We start from the raw sequence: 18,725 nt of genomic DNA, 5'->3' as shown, positions 1-18,725 counted from the left end.
GGTATAAAAGCAGAATTGGCCGGATCGAGAGCCAATCTTAAGACAAATGAGGACTTCGACATATATGCCGCGCGCTGCATGAATGACGTGCGGTAACGCTGCGTTCTGCTGACTTCCACGCCGGAAGTGAGGATAGAACCAGAGCCCCCGGGGGCTTACGAATCCAGTGTAGCACCCCGCATACAGACCAGGAGCTAGGAAGCTCCCCATGCGCGCTAGGAAGCTCCACATGCGCGCTGGAAGCGGTCCGACAGAGATGACGTTATGACCGACGCCCTGAACCAAAGCCTGAACGCGGCCGGAGCCACCGACGGGGAGGGAAGGTGGGATGTCCCGTCGTCAGCACCCCGGCGCGCTTTGTGTTGACAGTGTTTACTGCCTTCATTCGTCGCGCTCTCGCCGGGGACCCAGCGGTGGCCACCCCCTCACAAAGAAATTCCGGTTTCCTGTTCTTACTCCTGCCGCGGTCCCGCCCGCTCGCCGACCGCTGGAAGGAAGACACAGGAGGCGATTACGGGGTCTTCTTTGTTCACCGGACGGCGTTCGCTGGCCGCACAAAGCGAGGTCGAGCTGGTCTCGTCTCTCCAGTGCGAGTGAGCGCGCTTTTGTTTTGTCGCCCACGTTGCTTTAATAACGCCGCGCACGCTGCTTCCATCTGCCTCAGTGCGTCGCAAACAGCTGCCGTTTTGTTTTGGGGTATGGGGTTGAACTGAAGAGGCGATTAAGGCTCTCGGGGAAGCGGTGTAAAGAGAAAGCGTTTCTTTGTTTTTGATTGTTCGCGTTGCTTTTGTAGCGGAAGAATACCGTTGGTACTGGACTTGAACGAGCCTAATCTAGAGGCGTCACGTTTGAAGGCGACGCCTCGTTGAAATTAGCGGGCAACACCGACGCATCTGGACACAGACGGAGCGAGAAGGCTTGCTTGGATGCTGATGCTAGCGGAATAAATTGTTCCGGGAGCAAGGGCACGACTCTGCGGCGAAAAATGGTGACATGATTGATTTTTTTAAATGGGCTCCAATTACGCTGTGTAGATAAATAGCGCGAAGAAAATCAGTCTCTTCTTTGTGGGAACATGTTGAAAAAAAAATTACTTCAACAACAATCTCGTTGGGTATTGCTTAGAACCACCTTATTATCTAAAGTTGTCCTAAAAGGACTGCTTCAGCCTGTTGTGCTGAGATTCAGTGAGCGGAGATATTTGTATTCGATGAGACGGTTTCGAAATGACGCTTTAATAACCGGGAGCACTGTTACTCGATTGAATTGATTCTTAATTGTCTTCGGGACCAAATTCGGTGTGTTCATCGACAGCAGTCAACAAGCAAAAGAACGATCGAGGATGTTTGAAGTTTGAAGTTTATTTCCATTTCAGTAATAAATGAGGGACCCGAGACAAAAAGTGAACGTTAATTCACTTGACGGCGCTCGGGCCCCATTACATGGCAAGACAGCGAGGTGTCGGTAGTAACAGTTGTACGAGTACATTTACAGACATTGTAGCTTTTACTACCATAGTTCAGTTTTTGTGTGTGTGTTAAAAGCAAAGACACAATGTGAAGGATAAACATGATCAGCAAATAACAGCAATTGTGAATAGTAGCAAACCCAAAAAATACAAAAAAGACATAGGAGGAAACACACTGCAGGAAACCAGAAAAAATTACATTTGTGAGAGAGAGAGAAAGAATGAATGTATTGTTTTCTTATTAACATTTTCAATATTAACATTACTATGGCGAAAATAGTTCGACAGAGTGGGGAGAGTATGTGCGAGCATTTGCTGGCCAAACGTCGTTCGTACGAAAGGTACCGTCCAGTTATGAGCAGAGCGCGAAGGATATGTTCGTGTTCACTATGACCACCAAGCAGTAACATCGAACTTCGAGCCGAAGCCACTGCTGCATCAGTTACAGCACCGCCCACCAGCTCAAAGTCTTGTACTGGCTTACCTGCTAAATGACCAGGCTTACTTGCGACCAGCAGCGCTTAGTGGTAATGCACTGAGCCGCTTTCCACCAGAGAAAAAAGAGGCGTGCGCGACTTGTTGCGGAACTGGTCGCTAACGGTCATTAGGAGAGGCAAGCAAACAAACAAAAATAGCGAAACGTAAGAAACGCGTAGTATATGGGAGACGCGTCTCCCGCGACCGAAGCCACCAAATTTTCTGCTTGGCTTGGCGTCCGTGAGTTGCATGCCCGCCGTTCGGGCGTCGTTTCCATTCCGCTCGTCTCCTCACGTTATGCCGTATGCATGGATCCTTCCCCCTGCATCACCCCTCCTTCCTTCCCGCCTTTCTCCCCTACGGCCTATAGACACGCGCATGTTCGCCGCTCCTGCCGACCCGAGAGAAAAAGACGTGAGTGGACCCACCGCAGCGGCCGGCGCAAGTTCAAGGCCAGCGGTGGAAGGTCAAACTGGCCAGACACAGACGCACAAACACGCACGCGCAGCGTGCATGCCATGCACACAACAGAAGCGACGGCAGCAGCAGCGATGGTCTTGGCGCAGCCAACCTGCCGTACGCCTTTCTGCGCGCGCGCAGAGCGGTTGCGTGGCGTGTGGCAGCAAATTACGAGGAATTCGTGACGTGTACTGCACGCGCGTCAGTCAAGCGCGGCACCTTGCGTCGAGTCTCGTCCAAAAGGAGGGGGGGCTTCTCTTCTGCCGAAGGGACGGCTATTTCTGATGCGGCCGCACGGACGTGTGCGCAGGGAGGTATATTTTTGTACGCACGCACACACGTACACAAAGGGAAAGAGACACGACGAACGGGCCGGCCGTGGCGTGCCTTGTGAAGCGGCGAAGGGCGCACCGTGTGTGTACCTAACGCAGCGCGGATGACGGGGAAAATGGTGGCCCTTGGCGACAGCGACGACAGTGAGGATACGTATACGGTGGCGAGTAGCCTTGGGGAGCGCCGAACGATTGGGAGGGGGGGAGGGCGACGGCAGTGGCGCCTCCAGACCCGGCTTTTCGCTGCCTGGCGCGTCTGAAGTGGATAGTCGTGTCTCGACCGGCGTATTGATGCGGTATGATTTACAATTTGGAATGACAAGCTTGGTGCCAGCGTACGTATGATCCGTCTAGAAAGAGGCATATATTTAAGTGGAAGCGGGTGTTCTTGATAGATGATCACTTTTGTTTGTATTTCTATCCTGTGTCAGCTGCGTCTTCCTGTTTGTAATTCTTTTTTTTTTCGATTTTTCGTGAAAACTGCAATTTAATATTTGCTCCTACTGTGAAGCGCGGATGACGGGATAAAGTGGCCGTGGCTGGTACAGGACAGGGTTAATTGGGGAGATATAGAAGTTGCCTTTTTCCTGTATTGGATGTATTCATACTGATCATGATTATGACTGTGCAGCGTGCACTATGTACTTGTCTTGGGTTGGGTCTTTTCGCACATGCTGCACTTGCGTTCAGTAAAGTCGAGAGTTCGACGAAAACTCGTCTGGTCGGGGACAAACATGTTGACGATGAAGAAGGAACGCCTACCAAAGAAAAACAAAAACAGACGTTTCGGCTCCCGTACGGGAGCCTTGTTCACATTGAAATGAAGCAAGCAGCTGAGTGGCATTACATATGCTTGAAAAGAGGGCGCAGGCAGCGTGCGTAGATGGGGTTAAGATTTCCGTCGTTGCGGTTGAGGGTGTGACTAGTAGTTTGGATGATTAATGATTCCAAGTGCAGGCGAGGGCGTAGCTTCTTTTCCGTTGAAAGCACGTGTGCCCGACCCCAGTCGATGTCATGGCCTGTAGATACTGCGTGCTCGGCGATAGCATGAAATCCACTTTTTTTGTTACGTACATTCCAACGAGCAGCCCTGTCTCCAGGAGGCATCTCTATCCCGTGTACGCCTAGCAGAGGCAGGCGCACCCCCTTGTATACCGCCGCTCCAGCATCACGTGTTCACTACAGCGCAACTAGCGGCAGAAGCAGGAAACACATTGGTCGCGACGCCTCGCGCGACGGCGCGAGCTGGGGCCCCGTTTCTCCTATGTCGTTACGTCACGCATCACGTGGTCCTCCTTGGTCGCGACGCCTCGCGCGACGGCGCGAGCTGGGCCCCCGTTTTCATCTGCTGTGACGTCACGCATCACGTGGTATGACATGGAGGTCACGAAAGGTCAATGGTAACGACACCGCCGCGCTCGAGGAGCTGGGTTGGGCTATTTTAGTATGCTTCGCATAAAACTAGATACTTTTGTCTGGTAGCATGCACACGAGGCAACTTGTCGCTGCATACCAACTGTGCGGTACTAAAATGGTTTTCCCTCTTGGATAAATTTGTCTTCCCTTAGTGTGCCCTGCATGCATACATACTGTCTGAGCAACATACGTTTCAGTCGGATACTGAGGATTGGCGCACTTGTATCTTGCTTTCTGTGCTGAAACGATGGCCACAGACTCAATACCACAGCTTATACAGGGCGATTTACACAATTCATTAAGGCTTTACACAATTTTTAAAAATATGCTTTTTGAGTTAGAAGAGCGTTTTTAAGCATAGCATTGTTAGCGGAGTAGTACATCAGAATACAGCTCAGATGTGCTAACTAGCGGGCTGGTTAACTGATGTTGAATTGTTAAATTTTAAACTATTACTGTGACGCTCCTTAAAGGTGCACTGAAGAGGAATCTGAACTCGTCTTTTTGCGGCGGGAACTCAATCTACACGTTCCGAGCATTCTTAGAAACAGCAACTTATTGCCCTGTGTGGCCGATTTCCCTAATTAAATCGAATTAACGCCCGGCTCCCGCCTCCTTTTTGAATTCTGCCTCGTACGGTGGGCGGAGTCGACCGACGCGGGGAGTGCCTTTCAGCCAGCTCCGTGGAGGCTTTGCTTTCACTTCATTTTGTTTTTTAGGTTTCCGTGAATAAATAGTTTCATTCGCAGATAATATAGTCGCAAAATAAGCCCGCAGAAATAAAAATACGCGCGGACTATTTGCTTCTACGGACTACTACGTATTACTCCGCCGATGGCAGAGCGGCAAGCCGCCACGGGACTGGGTGAAAGGCACTCCTCGCGTCGGTCGACGCCGCCCACCGTACGAGGCAGAATTCAAAAAATAAAGGCGGGAGCCGGACGTTAATTCGATTTAATTAGGGAAATCGGCCACACCGGTCAATAAGTCGCAGTTTCTAAGAATGCTAGGAACGTGTAGATCGAGTTCCCGCGGCAAAAAGACGAGTTCAGATTCCTCTTCAGTGCACCTTTAATTATTGAGAGGCGTGTAGCCCACCGTAAGTAATACCCATATCAATTATTAGAATTTCGAAGATGCGGTTACCGTCGACACTGTGGCCCAATTAATTTTGGCTATTTGTAGCAGTTACCTGCACTGAAGAGGTTGCTTTGCCTGCGATCGTCTCGAAAGCGCGTTCATTTTGCCGCGATGTAGCCTAAATTTGTTGGGCCACAGCGCCGAGGGTAAACGCGTTTTAGAAGATCTAAAAACTTGTATGGATATTACTTACGGTGGGCGACACGCCTCCCAATAATTAAGGGATCTAAGAGTAATAGTTAAAAAGTTAACTACTCAAGGTTAGTTTACCATTCTTCTAGTTAGCTCGTTTTAGCTGTATTCTTATGTACTACACCGCTGATAATGCTATGCGGGAAAAAGCGATCTTCTATCTTAGAAGGCCTTTTTTAAATATTGTGTAAAGCCTTAGGTGAGAGACAGTGTAGAGCACGCGCCACTCCTCCATAAAATTGAAACTTTCTAGTTGACATTATACCCCCGGTTGCCGGTGCGTTGTTCTATCGCAAATGAGCAGCCACTTCGCTAACGTTATTATCGGCAAACATGAAGCGCATCAGGCATCAACATCAAAAAATATATCTGTTCAGAATGGGTCGCAAGAAGTCAGGGAAAGAATATTAATAAGCTTGTCTGTAATGTTAAATAATATTCTTTGTGCCAGTGCCCCGGATATGCGGTAATGATAATTGGAAAAACAGAGAAAAGTGGAGTCTGTGAACGCTGGAAAGAGCGCTGCATTCTAATGAGAGTCTCTTGAAAATTTTATTACAGGACACTTGTTATCTGCATGTATCGCTGCGTAAATTTACCGTTGGTCACCCTTCAGTGAAAAAAAAAGGGGGGAACGTAAAGAAAAAATTCGCTATGGCTTAGCTTGGTTAAGCCCGGTAATTGCGAAAGCAATATCCGTACCTACGCCATGGTTCAGCTGGTAGTGCAGCTGGTGGTGGTGCTTGTGGTTAGACTTGCGGCGATGCATCTGTTATACAATCCAATCCAATCCAATCCAATGTAATCTAATCGAATCTATTCTAATGTAATCTATTCTAATCCAAACCAGTACAATACAGTCCAGTCAGGCCGCCGTTCATGTGCAGCGCCGTCGCACATGGACGGCGCGAGATCGCGAAGCAATGTTAAGCCGTTGGTGGTGGTGGTGAAAACTTTATCTACAACTGGGGAGTTTGGGACACACAGGTCCGTGGGCCCCCGCACGGCCCCACTGCACTCAAACGTTCATGTCCCGGAGGCTCATGACGCTGGCAACCCGGCTGCACAGCTGCTGCTTTCTAGCGACGTGGGTCGAGCCTAATCTCTTCAGCGTAACGCCACAATCGCGCTCCTAGCGGAGAGCGCAGGAGTTCGGCGCCGGTGGTGGCACCGCCGCGGCTTGCGACGGCGCGAGTCGGTCGCCCTTCTCTTCGGCGTGACGTCACAAAGCACCTGTTGCGCTCCTAGCGGAGAGCGCAGGAGTTAGGCGCCGGTGGTGGCACCGCCGTGGCTTGCGACGGCGCGGTCGCCCTTCTCTTCGGCGTAATGTCTCACATGACGTCACACAGAGGTCAACTAAAGGTCAATGGTGGCACCGCCGCGCCACGGCAAAGGCTGAAAGTGCAAGTAGTAAAGCTTTCGCTTTAAAAAGAACAGACAATGTTTACTACATTCGACCCTGAGTGAAAGCACGGATTTGTGCTACGTAGGAGACGACGGTGAGCAGGTAGTGCCACGGGACGGAGCAGATAGATGTTGATGAAGACGACGCTCTCCAGTGCACAGCGCTAGAGCGTGGTGCAGTTTAACACGAGGCGTGTTGGCTGCGTCGAGAGCCTAGTATTTTTTCTACATAGGTATGTACAGAAAGAATATATATATATATATATATATATATATATATATATATATATATATATATATATATATTTGCCGATCGAAACGTCGACAAAAAAATATATGTTTATTTTAACGAAGCCATTACTTCGCATATTGTGTGTGTGGGGGGGGGGGGTCTCGCTGAGCGGCCCTTAAGACTTTGCGCCAATGCGCGGCTTTTCCGGCGTCGGGTTTCAATCTGCTCCCTCGTGGCCTTTCTCGCCGAGGTGTAGTTCTAAGTTCGATGCAGGAGAAGCCAGGCAATGGCTTAAAGTGATGGTGATGACTCCCAGTCATGGATATTGATTCAATTTATTTTTCTCTCTTTCATAGTTTGACCTCTAACTGAGCTGAAGGTCAAATTTGCACAGTCCGCGATTGAAGCCCGACGTGCCGTAGGGAAGCTTTCGCTTCAAAAGAAAACGAGAATCAACAATTGAGTGACAGTCAATGAACCCCAAAAGTTTCTGGTGCGCGACTGCTAAGTCACTTTGTATCCATGCATCTCCACCTGAACTACGTATTTATGTTGCTAGGCAAATTTTCTGCTTGCAGTACTTTGCGCGATACAGCCTCACTGAGTCAATAATGCTACTTAATTACACACGCGATGCCACACAGGTATTCCTAGTGAACTTAGATGCATCTGAAGCGAATATGTTTACCGAAACAAATTTTCCTGGTGATTCTGAGCGCATGCTTATCGCTCAGCTTTACCAAGCATTGTGCTCACCGGTGTGACGACAGAGACGCTAATTGGTTTTGGCGCATTTACCGCAACACAATTATTGGTTAGACCTGGTAAGTGCTTGCAAGAAAAAAACAAAGAAAAACGCAGCTTTCCACGAAGAAAAATCATGAGCAGAGCAGGATAATTACGTTATCTTCTCAGAGCTGCTAACAGGCCAGAAACAATATTTGCAGCTCTTTCGTAAGAGCTCATGGCAGCAGGATGCGCTTATTGGAAGCTTCTCAAACATCGCGGCTACGACACACCCGACGCGTATTCGAAGGCCTCATATAGTGCGCCTAGTTAACAAAGCGGAACGCTTAACGCACTAATCTCGTTTGCAAGTTTGCGTGTTTACTCACGGTACTGTGCCGAGGAAAGGCCTTTCGATCGCCTCTCGATGGTATTTTTTGAGGCGTTAGTGGTTGATTATGCATAACTATGCAATTTTTCTTGGGGCGGTAAGCGTAAGGTTACAGTGTTAAAGTCTTCTGAAACCTGCTAGCTCTGCGCTGTCTTTGCCAGTAAATGTCACATTTTTTAGTACAGAAGTATACCTTATTTAACCGTAACTGTAAAACCAGTACTGCGTTTCCCGCCAACAGTGAACAAGGAAGAAGCGTGGGCTCGCATTCTACACCTTGAGCTGTGAAATTAAGCAGGAAACACTTAGTTAATGAGTGTCTGAAGTTGCAAGCACCAATTTATCTCATCAGCATGCCGCCGTCTGTTAGAAGAACGAAAAAAAAGGACGTCTGCACCAATATTTGCCGAAAATTCTTCGCGATTGAAATTTTTTGTCGCGTAAACGACATAATCAATTCCAATATCAAGAAAGCCTGAATCAGTAACTTTCAATAAAGAAAAAAAAGTGCCTTGTTAAAAGCGGAGATTTGCTCCTTTTTGTTCAGAGTGCACTCCCCATACGTTTTTTTGTTTTTTTTTGCGACGCGAGTGATTATTTTGAGAGATAGAAGTCAACCTGACTCGAACTGCACTTTGCTGTAAGAAACCACGCCTAATCTAATATAAAACTGGGTGGTCCAAGGTTGAAGGAAATTTTCTGCTTTCTTTTTCTTATTTTCTCTGAAGTTGTTCGTGAGTAATGTTTTGCGTAACACAGGGGGCATTTATAAACGACGAAAAAGAAAGGCCCGAGTTGATGGAGTCGCGCTTTCCCTCCTCGTTTCAGCTACGTGACGCTAAATACGAATTCGTCCATCCGGTTGCAGCCCACAATAAAGCCCGAGGTTTCGTCGACCGGGCAGGGATGAGTCTGGCTCCCTGAATTTCACGAAGGACTCCGTGATCACATATCATGATCTCACCAATTTTTTTAAACTAGAGAGGAGAATTTTCCCCCCTCCAGACAAAAGACTTACTAAAGAACAAGAGGTTACGTGGCGTCGTCTACAGACGAGATCGATACGCACCCCATCACTCCTCGCGCACATTTATCCAGATCTTTACAACCCAAACTGCAAACACGGTGGCCAACGTGCTACCTACGATCACATCCTGTGGGACCGCAAAATAGAGCCACCTCCGGGTGATCTAGTTACAGCTCCTTCTCTCGAGCGGTGGGAGACCGTGCTGGCTAGCTCTGACCCCAGAACGCAAGTTTTTGCGGTGGAGTGGGCTGACAAAGTCGTCGAGGGCTGCGTACTCTCGACCACTTAACGCGACCTCTTGCCAAGCTCTTTCCGGCGAATAAAATGTTTTACAATCAATAAGTGGCTGTTGAAACTGCTTTCCTGCACTCCAAACACAAATACCCCGTATGGGAGAAAAAAAGGAGCAAGGTCTCTTCTGGCGCACTCTCCTTTATATAAAGGGATTGCACTAAAGGACAACTAACTCTCATTTTACTCTTTTCTTTTTAGAATGTAGCCGAACAAACGGTAGCCACTGCGACAGGCACAGCAGTCCGACTTTGCCAGAGAAATTAAATGACGCCGAAATTATGATGAGTTAAATTTATGTAACTTTAAGCGCTTATTTTAACTCTGTGTGTGCATGCCTGTACGTATACGCTTATGTTTTCTTTACACCGTGCTCCATGTCTGTATAGCTGAGATTACATGACACGCCGTTTACTCTCTCCATAGTCGTGCTTTGATATAACAGCAGTACTAATTTCGACCATACGAATGCTGAAATTATTCTCAGAAAGGAATTTCTGCTCTGTGCATGTCTTGAACAATGTCATTTCGTTTCTGCTGTTGGCTAAAAAAAAAAAAACGACTCAAGTAAAACAAATGAACAAGCAAATAAAGAAAGCAGACAAACTTACTGATCGATGGTGTTCTACTTTCACAGTCATTAGTCCGTTCGCGCTAACAATGTTCTCATATAATTTTGTCTCCGAATACCAGACTTCCACATGGTTGCCTAATCAGGCAGGGCCTCAGCATGTAAAGGGGCCCACGCTATAGCCAATAAGAAATAGCAGAAAACAATCGAAAGCGAGCAGCGCACTCTCCGCCGTCCCCGCCGAAAGCAGGTCATCAGATCAATAGAGGGCCTCGTAAAGGCGCTTTATTTTCGCCTCAGCAGCGTTACCGAATCCCCGCCAACAAACCACATTTCAACACAAACGCCGGCGACGGCGGCCGGAGAAAATCCCGCTGCCGCAGCACCTAACGGATCCGGCAACAGGAAATGTCGGTGCTCTCTTGATGGGCTGCAGACACCCCCCCCCCCCCCCCCCTTTCACTTTCACCCTTTCGTTTGGACCCCCTCGAACGCCGTCAGAAGACGAGTGGTGGTAAAACGGGAAGCTCGTAAAATATAATTTTCACTCGCAGCCTGAAAAGACTGCGAGACTTTAGCGGCAGCGATGAAGAAAGGGGCATGTATAGAAAGGGGCCCTGGATTTTCTGTGCCATACTCCCCCTCAACACCCAGCTTGCCTCTTCGAAGCCGATGAGTCTTTCTATTGCTCGATCCGATTCTCTGGTGAGCGCAGCGTTATAGAGACTTGGAGGAGCCATCACTGTGGTTATAAAGTATAACACTTCGATCGATGCGCACGGTGTAGGGGCTCCATTGTCCACCACTGTCGCTGCGGTGACAGATTTATTTTCGTTTTCGGCGCGAAAGGCACTCCGCACGAACGACAGTCGTTTACGCTTTGTTTCGCCCCTCCCCTTCACCTTCTCCCCCTTTCCGCCTCCGAAGTGGCTGGCGCGCACAAAAAGGTAGGATAGGGTTGTAACAGTGTTTTTCATCGGCATACAAAGGACGGTACGGAAATAGCTTGGCACACGGGTATATGCGGTCTAGTGCGACCACTAAAACATGTAGTGGACATCACTGCGAACTTCATGAATTCAAAAGAGAAGCAGTGACTTGCATTATTCATCTGGTGAATAAATAGATAACTATTAGGATTTCCGAGGCGTTCGTTGAAATCTAGGGTAATGAAATTGTAATATCCTTGAACGGGGTCGTTGACGAAGCCGCCGGATGTAACATATCATTATCTTCAGCACACGTGTAGGGCAGTACGTCCCAAGGATTAGAATCTCTAGCAGCCACGGTTCGTAAACTGACCAATGAGCGCACACCAGTCTGAATAAATTATTCATGATGGCAAAACAGCAGTAGCCCTAAGCGGAAGTGAACGAGACCGGGGGTGGGGGCAACAGGAAGGCAAAGAGGTCTCCGTCCTGTTTTACTTTGTGTCCGTCTTGTTTTAGCGCTGTTATCTTGTCATGGTAAGCGTGCGCCAACACTCGCAGTTTCCAGCCTTATTACAATGAATCAGAGAAAAAGAGTATGCGCAGCTCTTTCCAGAAGTGCACAGGCCGCTGCGCTTAGGACCAAGGCTGCGACACAGCTAGCACAGCCCGGCTTCAGTGACTGTATGTGACTGTATGTGATTGTATGTGACGGTATGTGACTGTATGCTACCGTATGTGACTGTATGCGACTGTATGTGACTGTAAATGACTAACTGTACGTCCTTGCACAGCGAGATTATGTGTGTCACTTTATTTGACAGCGCAGATCAAGCTTACGAAAAGTAAGGCTTTCAAGGGCAGGCAGCCATGCAATGAATTTACTGCTTTTTAAACAAAGCCAACTATTAGAATGTGTCGGTTAGTCTACTTGGAGAGTTGAGAATACTGCCTAGCTTTAAAAGCAAGCAAAAGCTAGCAAGAGATATTCATAAGTATTATATAAGTATTATATATTCATAAGTATATTCATAAGAACTTATATGTATTCATTGCGGTCATATTGCTCACTTTTTTTTCAAATTATTTTTTTCATGAACACTTGCTCCACAGAAATAGTAACATCCTTGGCTCTTCCTCTGTTAAGAAAAAGTCACCTCCTTCTCCGCCATTTTGTTTATGTTTCGTGAAAATATTGGCGCAAATGGAGCTTGAACTCTTCCAATATACTCGAAACAATAAATAAAAATGGGGCTCACCGGTTGGATCATATTTACTTAAGCCTTGCAGGCTCCTGTCAAAACTTTGGGAAGTAAAAGGGAAAAGCGCCATTACACGTCGTTCGTAAAAGGCGGCTCGGAACTAACTTTTGCCCCGGCGGCTTTTGTTTTTTACGCATTTTTCACTTGAGCGAGTGCATGCCAACGAAAACTTTTTTTTTTTTTCAGCGTCGCGCGAGGGAGCGCTAGATTAATCTCTTGTAAGCGCTCTTCATTGGAAGTAATTAGCACGCCGGGCCAGGAGCGTCCAACCGACCATGAGCGCTATCCAAGTTTGTTTGACCGGATTATGAACACGCTCTGAGCACATTCAAACGGGGCATCGGGCGATGGACGGCACACAGTTGAAACTAATCCATCGCGCCGTTATTGCACGCGTGACTAACTTAGCATGATGTTGCTCAGCTAGGTTCCTAACAATGGCCTCTGTTTCGTTCACTTGTGATGCCTTCGTCGCTGCTACAAAGCAGCATACCCAAGTGCGTGGTGCTGATGGGCTTGAAACCGTTGCGCGATGTTATCACTTTTGTTTGCGTTATTTGCCCTCTATTCATGAAGCTGATCGCATCCAGTCAGGTGAGCCGTAGGCGTGTCAGATCCAGCCAGGCATTTGTAAAGAATAATTTTTCGTCAAATTCAATTATTTTGCTTTAATACGCTGCTCGCAACTTCGTTTCATGTCACGCTGCGTTGCGTTTCATTGTTACTGCGTTACCAGAAAGGCGAACTTTATACGAAGTTTTCTGAACCCCAGATTGTTGCTAAATATATTCACGACATCGATGTAATGCACACAACTGTTGCTCAGCCAACTTAGTAGTATGTGTATTGTGTGTTTTTTTGTGAGGCGGTGGGATAGTGATGATAAAACACAAACCTGGGTGTTGGACTCTGGTAGGAAGTATGCAAATGTGTGAATAGGGGATATGCAACCCGGAAGGCGAACGCGCATATAAGGTGAATGCCTAACGTGCGTCTAGAGTTAAGCTTGCATAATGGCCCTCCAGCTACACTAATAAGCTAGAGGACTCAGCGACGTCGGGTCCCTGGAATGCTACGAAGCACATGCGCTATTAATATGAATATTAACTAGGTTCGTTAAAAGTCGAAATAAAAAAATCCTTCATATCCACATATTTTGCTTCCTTGTGAACGAAGCCAGGCAATACAAAGTGCGTTTGCTGTGGCAGAAAAAAAAAAAAAAAACGGTTGAAAGTGATCCTGTGAGTTACTTCCTTATCAAGTACTTGCTATCTAGGACCTCTTGGAATGTCTAAAGGAATGATAAGACGATGTTTTATTTTATTTAGAAGCGTAATGTGTAAAGTTACATATAGCTCCTTTCCCGGTTTACAGTGGTTAGCGGATGGTGGCCGCAACTGTATCATTTACTGAGAAACATCTGAAAAGTTTTTTGCTCCGTGTTTCCCTTCATTTCTCTCTACCCTCATATACTAAGTAAAAAGAGAGAGGGCATTTCTACTGTACGAATATTTTTATATAATTTTTACCCTACTGCTCACACGAGCACAACGAATGCCTCTTTAATTTCGAGGCAACGCTTTGAGCACATCTTATTAAAATGAAATTTTATACTTCACATTTCGTCCCCTTGTTCCTCGTCTGCCTCCCCTCTCACAATTTTCTTGTTTGCTGGAAGCAGCAAGATATCCAAAAACTATCTCGCAAATTAATTTTCAACTGTACCAAATTAAAGAAGTTCCTCCGGCGTAGCATCGACGGCTCTAAAGTAATTTTATTCTATCCTAGACAACCAAGCTCCCTTGACAACCTCCGTTGTGCCGGCATTCTTAATAACGAAACTTGTCCTGAAGTCATTAAGGGTTAATTCAATTTTCTTCATTAGGCTTAAGAGCGTCACGGATTTTTTTTTTTTTCATCTCAGTTGTGAAACTCCCACTGCAGCTGCGGGCCAAGGTTCGTGTAGTGCGTGCAATTAACTTCGAGAAAAAAACAAAAAAACAAAAAACGTTCATGTCCCGAATCGCCTGCAGTATACAGACTGGAGAGATTCAGTTTTCTCCAACAGCCTCTGTACAACGCGATCGCATATTTCCTGCTTTGCTGCGAACGCGAGTTCATTGCTAAATTGAACTGTTCACCTCGACATAACTTCCCAGCACGTGAGAACGTACAGTCTTTGTCAAAGGTAACCAGGCTGCATGGTTTGCTTTTAATTCGTATAATATATCCCTCACGGCTTCTCTAAAGATCAAAAAGTCCTTTGAAAGTGAGAACAGAGGCTCTTCTTACCATACAGCGATTTAGAGCTTGAGGGATGGCATAATAGCTTTACTATATGACCGAGAAGGAAAACGCGCAGCCTGGTTACTTTTGACAAAGACTGTACCTGGCAGTGTTGCGCACTCCATCTCCTCAGACTTTGCGCGCAAGATTGTAAGCACTTTCTTTAACATTGAAGTCGCTTTTCTTAACGGTGAAGGCCGCTACAAAACTGCCATCGAAAGCTGCGAAGGCGGGCATCTCAGCAGATACATTCGAAAAGAAGAAAGTACATAAAAGCAGATGTAATTCTGAAGCATCCTCGATAGCATGACAGAATTCATCGTGCATAATCCTAGCGCGAAGCACGCAGAAACATTGTGATTTTGCCCAGGTACTGGTTTGTTTTTGGTAGTGTTCAAGGGCAGCCGACTATACGTTAGGTTAGCGCAGTGTGATTAGCTATGCATCTTGGAAGTAAAAAAAAAAAAGGCCTTTGAAAAGTTCTCCTAAGTCCCGCTGCCAATGCCTGACGGTCCGCGATAATCCCTGTCGCCAGCGTCAACGTATAGCGAAAGGTGAAGGAGTGTATTCAACACTGGCCTCGGCCGACTCGCTTCTCCTTTAAGCGACGTGGACGTGAAGGGTGTCTATAGTGATCCCTTCGTGACTCTATGGGGAAACCACGGTGACCCCATCGTCACCAGGGTTACCATGACGATTCCTGCAGAACTGCTCGCTCTGCGCCACTCGAATGACTTCAAAAAGGGCAGCATATAAAGCAAGGACAGGTTTGAGGTCGCATAACTTTGCACCCTTCGCGGTGCTCTCGGGACAAGAACAAGAAGCTGCTAAACACGCGAAGAAGTCAGACCCCGCCCTCGCACCCTTGCACAGCCACCCGGCAGTCGTTTTCAGCCTGACTTCGAGACCTTTAACAAACAGCTTTTTCCTGTACGACTCCGCGTCAGCAGGTTTCTTTTGAGAGAGAAAGAGAGAGAGAGAGAAAGAAAGGGCGCTCTTTCCAGGCTCTAATAATTATTTCTTTTCAAACATTCGCTGCTGCTCCGCTCGCGGTATGCAGCTCACACGTGACTGAACAGCCTGGTAACCCCTGTTCCACAACGCTTCCCGCCGTTTGTTCTCGTCGCATTTTCTTTTTCTTTCTTTTTTTTCAAGTTCCTACGCGGTGGTTTCGCCGGCTTTTCAGCGAAGCCAGCGCACTGTGGCGGTGGTCCCCGAAAGTCGAGGGGAAACACGAGGCCCAAATATTGAACCTCGCCGTTCGTCGACTGCGGGGAGGTGGTGGCGATGAGCTCGCCGGGCGCCCGTATGCAAATGCCCACACATAAACGCAGAATCCAGAACGGAGAGCACACATCTCTCGATCCAGGAGTAAAAAAAAAAGGAGGATGACGCATTTGATTGTGTTTTAGTCCCCGCACAATCAGGCTGTGTCGTATAAAGAATTCAACACTTCTTTTGCATACATTGTCTTTACGAGCTGAATTTTAACGTCCCCGCCTACTTAGGCACTTCGGGAGGTGCCTGGAAAAGGTGGCGTTTATATTTTTTTTTTCTACCGAATTCGCTAGGGAGAGAAATGTTGGCGAGGTTTTCGAAATAAGGTCGGTTCGACGTTCAAGCTCCTGTAAGCTGCTGCCTTGTTCCAGCACTGATGACGTGCCGGTTTGCTTCGAGTCCAAAAGCCGTTGAACCACTAGACGGCTTGTTTGCTGGGAATTAGCAAGACCTTCGATATCTCCTTTGTCCTGCATCGAATCCCGCCGTTCGCAAAGATGGCGTATTCAAACCTTGCAGCTCCCAGCTGTCCTGCCTCTTAAGCAGCTCACTTTTTTTTCATCCAGTTCCCTTCGTCTTATCGGTCAACGAATAAAACGCGATGACGCAAGTACATTCTGCGCCTTGGTTACGCACTGGGAGATACTTAGAAATGTGCGCCCAGCTCATGAATCTTAATTTCAAATATAAACCATCGCTGAATGACGGGTTTAATAACACAACGTCCCACTGTGCTAAGGCCGCAAGCTGACGTTATCGCGTTTGACTGCTAAACCGTATTACCTTATAATGACAACGTCGTCGTCACGGTGCAGGGGTACAGTATACTGGTATATGTCGGGTTCAACGCCGCGAAAAGAGGCGTCGTAGCGCAGGGCTCTGGATTAATTTCGACCATCTGGGGTTCGCCAATGTTCAGTGTCATAGCGAAGCGTACAGGGGTCATTGAATTTCGCCTCCGCTTAAATGTGGACTCCGGCGCGGGGACTCGATCCCGCAACCACCTGCCACTGAACCACTGCGGCGGATTACACAGTGTGGTGGAAGTTTACCATTTCCCCAGTACCATTATTTTGCAGTTTTCTCGGAATTTTGCTTTCCCGTTGCCTATGTGCATTCCTGTTATCTGGTTTGGTTTGGTTTGGTTTGGTTTATGGGCTTTACCGTACCAAAGCGACTCAGGATATGAGAGACGCCGTAGTGAAGAGCTCCGGAAATTTCGGCCACTTCGGGTTCTTTAACGTGCACTGACATCGCACAGTACACGGGCCTCTGGAATTTCGCCTCCATCGAAATTCGACCCTTGCGGCCGAGATCGAACCCGCGTCTTTCGGGTCAGTAGCCGAACACCATAACCACTGAGCCACTGCGGCGGCACCTCTTATCTATACATACTTAGCCACTTTTCATGAGTACCTGCGGTTATCTATACGTTCATACCACAGCGTCCACTTTCGCGTTTCGCGCACTGTAACAAACGACCCGCTATTCCTGGTCCCTTCAGGCTGTTCCAGCTGAACCTCCTCTTCCAGCGGCAATAAGTGCCGAATTACATTCGCTCCAGCCGCTGATGATAACGGGCAGGAAAAAAAGAGCTTCTTCCGTGTTCCGCGGCCGGATGTTGCGGGCAGGGTGGGCAGCAGGCACGGAACTACGCTGCCTGCCTCGTTTGGCGAGAGCGCGCGCGCGCACATTCCCAGTGATAGATTAGGAGCGTCTGAATGTGATATCTATCACTGCCACCCTCGTTTCCCCCGGCACATTCCTCGTTCTCCGGCACGCCACGCTCACTGCTGTTGCCCTGTGCTCCACTGCAGGCCGTGTGTCCTGCCCGCCAGGCACGCGTCATCTTCAGTGACGCCGGCTTTGGTAGAGCGCTGTTCTTTCGCATAAGCTCGTCCCGATCTCCCACTTCCTGCCCTTTTTGTTTACTTCTGCCGTTACTCTCGCCTTTGCACGGAAAGTGTGGAATGTTCTCGGCAGCGAAACCATGTGGAAGAAGAGGGATATAGGGAATCGTTCAGGTTGTCGTTGGCGTTTAGTTTCAAGCGATGTACAGTACGGTCCACTGTTAAAGGGAACATGCGATCGCGTGCCCTCCGCGCTTCGTGGAGCGCTGCCGCCGAGAACGTGTGGGAATTGTCGGCACAAGACGCATGTACAGTAAGCATGACGACTGGTCATCCCGCGCATGCGCCTGATGCCACCTATTCTCGGCGCATCTATGCGGCAGGGCTTCGTGAAGCGCGGAGGGCACGCAATCACATGCTCCCTTTAACAATGGACCGTACTGTACAAGTCGGCAGCTTGCTGATAGTGTAGGAGGATGGTGACGTGAACTAGCTTGACCGTTTCGCATAAATTCACGTTAGCAGTGCACGTAAGAACGTCAGTAACCAAGCAAAACCAACATAGCAGCTTGGTTTGTCTTTTTGTTTTTATTCGTCGAGTTTGCAATAATGCAAAGGTTTAGAGATGGGGATGGAGATATGGGAGGAAGTCGGAGGAAGTGCAGAGGAGTGCTGTTCGGTTCTTCATTTTCGCTGCTAACTTGCATTCAAGCTTGAAACTCGTTGTCTTCCCTATGGCGCGAAAACGTTCAAAGAATCTAAACACACAGCGCGACGCGATTCTAGCGGATCTGTTTGAAAGGAGGTGACGTGGTTGCTAAAGATACGTTACATAGAGCCTCAGCGGTATGCCGCGCAACGACCCGCTTCAACACGTTGCGGTTTGTTGGCACATATCTGGGCGGTGCGCGGCACGGGGTTTTAATGGAATACGCTGTTTTTTTTTTCTCCAGGGTGTGTATATGTGTGCGTGCGCTGCGTTGGCTCAAGTTCT

At 47.9% G+C, this 18,725-nt stretch overlaps 1 protein-coding gene across 1 annotated transcript in view; it reads left to right on the top strand.

Moving 5' to 3' along the window:
* The first annotated feature begins 2,852 nt into the window (after positions 1-2,852).
* Positions 2,853-18,725, top strand: part of LOC149339302 (uncharacterized) — a 148,107-nt gene continuing 132,234 nt past the window's right edge. Inside the window, exon 1 of the mRNA XM_089550911.1 lies at positions 2,853-2,880. Within this exon, the coding sequence (XP_089407037.1) occupies positions 2,853-2,880 (28 nt within the window). The remainder of the gene's footprint in view (positions 2,881-18,725) is intronic.

Source organism: Amblyomma mixtum, chromosome 6 (assembly GCF_055824585.1).
Source record: "Amblyomma mixtum isolate Tamu chromosome 6, ASM5582458v1, whole genome shotgun sequence".
Classification (NCBI taxonomy): Eukaryota; Metazoa; Arthropoda; class Arachnida; order Ixodida; family Ixodidae; genus Amblyomma; species Amblyomma mixtum.
This window is presented reverse-complemented; position numbering and strand designations above follow the sequence as displayed.